This window comes from Physeter macrocephalus, unplaced genomic scaffold (assembly GCF_002837175.3).
Source record: "Physeter macrocephalus isolate SW-GA unplaced genomic scaffold, ASM283717v5 random_1370, whole genome shotgun sequence".
NCBI lineage: Eukaryota > Metazoa > Chordata > Mammalia > Artiodactyla > Physeteridae > Physeter > Physeter macrocephalus.
Window position 1 is genome coordinate 6,648 of NW_021146325.1, and position 4,075 is coordinate 10,722.

At 63.6% G+C, this 4,075-nt stretch overlaps 1 protein-coding gene across 1 annotated transcript in view; it reads left to right on the forward strand.

Moving 5' to 3' along the window:
* LOC102993414 (peroxisomal membrane protein PEX14) overlaps positions 1-3,677 on the forward strand; it is a 7,756-nt gene extending 4,079 nt beyond the window's left edge. Inside the window, exons 3-4 of the mRNA XM_028486538.2 lie at positions 635-726; positions 2,486-3,677. Of these exons, the coding sequence (XP_028342339.1) occupies positions 635-726; positions 2,486-2,918 (525 nt within the window). The 3' untranslated portion in view covers positions 2,919-3,677. The remainder of the gene's footprint in view (positions 1-634; positions 727-2,485) is intronic.
* The last annotated feature ends 398 nt before the right edge of the window (positions 3,678-4,075 follow it).

The window sequence follows — 4,075 nt, forward strand, 5'->3', positions numbered from 1 at the left end:
TGTGTGTGTGTGTGTGTGTGTGTGTGTGTGTGTGTGTGAGATCTCTCTGCAGCGAGAGGGACTTAGGTGGAGGGAGTAGTTGTTGTAGAGATGGAATTTATTTATCTTAATAGTTTTGTTTTAATGGAATGTTTCAAATACATCTGGAAATGGGGGGGGCCCGCACAGCAAGCCCACATGTTCTGGCTACACAGCTGCAGCTGCTGCCTCGGGCCCGTCCTGCCGTACCCCTACCCGCAGGTGATTTTGAAACACATCCCAGACAGCATATCATTTCCTACTTCAGACACTTCAGTGTGTATGTGTAAAAGATAAGGGCTCTTTTGTTGTTGATGTTTTATTTTACATAACCAGGATGCCACTGTCTCACCTGAATGCATGTCATGATTCCCTGATATAGTCAGCCATCCAAATAGACTTGTGGATTGTTTGTTCTAAGGGAGTCGTCACTTAAACAGAGATCCAGGCAGGCAGACCCCTGAATGGGCCGCAGCAGAACCGTACCGAGGGGATTCCCGGCTGGCATGCAGGACACGGAATCCCCCCGGGGTCCTCCTTGCCACCCCAGCAGTCTGAGCTTCAAGGGGTGGGAGGAGGTGCCGCTCTGATCCTCTGTCCCCGGTGTGACTTTCAGGCCACCACTTCCACCAACTGGATCCTGGAGTCCCAGAACATCAACGAACTCAAGTCGGAAATTAACTCCTTGAAAGGGCTTCTTTTAAATCGGTAGGAGCTGAAAAGGCGCGGGCTTCTGTTCTGCTCTCTGACTTCGACTTGGGGGAGGGAGCTCTTGGGGCCCATGCAGCCGCCAGCCATAGGGGGTGGGGTGGGGGCATGTCTCCCTGGGGGCCCCCTGTGCGTCCCACCCCAGATTGAGCTGCGTGATTCAGGCATTGAGTTTGGGCATCTTGCGCTTCCACCATCCCTCCCCGGTTGGCCCCTCCCTCCCCGCTCTAGGGGTGACAGCCTGTAGTGCCCACAAGTTTTGAGATACAGTCACTTGGTCCTGTCAAGACCCAGTCAAGGGCAGCTGGAGCCAGAAGCAGGGCCTTGAGCAGAGGAGAGAATCCCCACCCCTCCAGATAGGGCCATCTCCTCCCCTGTCCTCAGCCCCGGCTGGACCTTCCAGTGACAGCTTGGTCCCCGAGAAGGTCCCCCCAGAGGGACAGGCCAGGGGTCTCTGTTCCTGCTCAGTTTGAAGAGCCCTGCGATTCAAGGCAGAGGCGGATGCAGTGCCTGCCTCCCCACGCCCTGGCTCCTGTGGCCTCCCTCTGCTGTCCCTCCGTAGGGACAGCACCAGCGCGGCCCTGACAGGAGGGTGACCAGCTTGTCCGGGCTCGCCCGGGCCCATCTGTGTTTAAAACTGAAAGTCCTGTGTCCTGGGCCGCCCCTCCTGCAGGGCGCCCTGGGGGTTAGTGGGGGCTGGGCGAGGCAGGGGCCTTCACTCCAGGTCAGTGATGGGGGCTGGCAGCGTCTCGTGGTCCCAACCAGAGGACCCGGTTCTCCAAGCCACCCACTTCCAGGCTGTCTGTGGGGAAAAGAGCGTGGCCTTAAGAGAGGCACGGCTGAGCTCGGGGCACCAGAGGGCTGTCCACTGGGGACACGGTGAACGCCGAGGCCCTGACTGTGCGCTCCGCCTGGCAGGGTCTGAGGTGGAAGGGCTGTCCGGGGCCAGAGCTGGTGGTCTGGTGGACAGCCCAGGAGGCGGCAGGCCTTTGTCCTCCCGGCTCAGGCAGGGGTGATCCTGCCTGTCCTCGAGCTTGATTTCCAAGCCCTTGCCAAGCGGACCTGACTTCCCAGGTCTGGGCTGGGCTGGCTGCGGGCCCAGGACCCAGGGCAGGGACGCAGGAGTGGGAGGGAGAACTGGCTCTTCTGTCAAGTGTCGAGCTTGGAGGTTTTCTAGAAAAGTGCTAGGTCACCAGCATTACCCTTCTGGTTCTGTTGTCTCTGACCACGAGACCAGTGGCCAGGCTCTCCCCCACCCCCTGCCTTGGCCCAGGCCACAGGCAAGTGAGAGTGGAGGCCCAGGGGTCTCGGCTTTCCAGCCTTCTGGCTCTCCACCGTTGCTCGCTGCCCCTCCCAGGGCTGGAGGCTGGGACAGTGCCGTAAGGGCGGGAGGAAAGGGCGCCAGGGCGTGGCAGGGCCCCCAGAGCCAAGTGTCCAGCAGCTGCCAGGGAGGGCGGGCCTGGCCCCAGGCAGAGGGGACCCCAGGAGGCACCCTGAGTGGACCGGGGGCTCTGCAGGCAGCCCCAGTGCCTCTGGCTTCCGTCTCAGCCGCTCCCACCTCAACGGGCCAAGAGGTCTTGTTTCCAGAGGAGGGGGAGGGAGGGGAGGTGGGAGTGGGCGGCGGAGCTCCAGCCTGTCGCCTGGCCCTGTCCCCTGCTCAGTGGCCCTGGGGTGGCTGCTCAGCCTCCGTGAGCACTCTGGGTCGGGAGGGTGCGGCTCTTCTGAGGGTGACCCTGCCGTCTTCTCCCTCCTCGGCCAGGAGGCAGTTCCCCCCTTCCCCGTCGGCCCCGAAGATCCCCTCCTGGCAGATCCCGGTCAAGTCCCCGTCACCCTCCAGCCCCGCGGCCGTGAACCACCACAGCAGCAGTGACATCTCGCCCGTCAGCAATGAGTCCGCGTCGTCCTCGCCCGTGAAGGAGGGCCACAGCCCCGAGGGCTCCACGGCCACGTACCACCTGCTGGGCCCCCAGGAGGAGGGCGAGGGGGTGGTGGACGTTAAGGGCCAGGTGAGGATGGAGGTGCAGGGCGAGGAGGAGAAGAGGGAGGACGAGGAGGACGAGGAGGACGAGGAGGACGAGGACGTGAGCCGCGTGGGCGAGGAGGACCGCCGGGGCGGGGACGGGCAGATCAACGAGCAGGTGGAGAAGCTGCGGCGGCCCGAGGGCGCCAGCAACGAGCGGGAGCGGGACTAGGTGGCCGGGGTCGTGGCCAGGTGCAGGACGTGGCCTTGAGCCGGCCGGGGGCCGGGCTGCCGCAGTCTCGCGGCCTGGGCGGCGTCAGGGCCAAAGCCTGTCCACCCCACCCGCCGCAGACAGACAGGCCTCTGATCTTGTTCTCGTGTCAGGCCGAGGGCTCCCAACTCTCTGGGCTCAAGCCCCCCCAGCCCCTCCCAGGCAGACGTCCCGTCCAGGGGTGTCTGCCGGGCGTCTTAGCCAACCTCACGCCGCGCGTGACAAGAGGTAGCTTTATTACCTGACTCCTGACCCTCTGGAGGAGGAGCCGCGGGGCCTGGCGTCTGCCGTCCCTTCCCTCCGCCCCGGCTCCCTCACTGCTTCTCACCAGTGACCAAGGGGGCCGCGCTCTCGTGATCCCAAAAGCAACGGCCCTGCGCTCCCCTCTGGGCGAGGGCCCCCCGGGCCCCCCAGCCAGTCCCTGCCCGGACGATGCCACCCTTGCGTGCCCGTCGCAGCCGCAGCCCGGTTGTCCGCCACCCACGGCATCACGCTGCTCCCGACCGTTCGCTTGCCGCATCGTGGCTCAGCTACTGCCGTGGCGAGATGCGGTCCCACGTCCACTAGGAGCCAGGCACAGGGCCTTCCTGTCTGTCCCCCGCCCCGCCCTGCCCCCCAAACACGTGTTCTTTTGTGTGATCAGGTATAGGTTTCAGAATATAAGATACGACTGTATATAATTGTAATAAATATGAGTTGCCACTATTTAATTCCTGCCTGTGGCTCCCTGTCTGCTCACGGCACCCCGTGCCCAGGGGTGGATCTCAGCCAAGGCCGCGCCAGGTGGGCCCGGGGAGGGGCCGCGGGGGCGGCGTCCGGCAGCCGATGGGGGCAGCCCCTGCTTCCCTTGGCCAGTCTCTCCCCTAAGGCAGGTGTCGCAGCCGCTCACCCACAGCTGGAGGTTCTCGTCCTCGGTCCCGAGTGGCTGCCGGAGGGCGACGTTCTGATCCAGGAGGCAAGGGACCTCACGCTACTGTATATAGACCTGGTGTGGAGTGTGATGAGCTCACCTTCCTTAAATGGACGCATGTGCTCCCAGGAGAGTGTGTCTCGTTCCTTCGTCCTCCCCCGTCTCGTCTCCCTCTCACCCTCCCTGTCTCCCTTTACCCTTCACACAG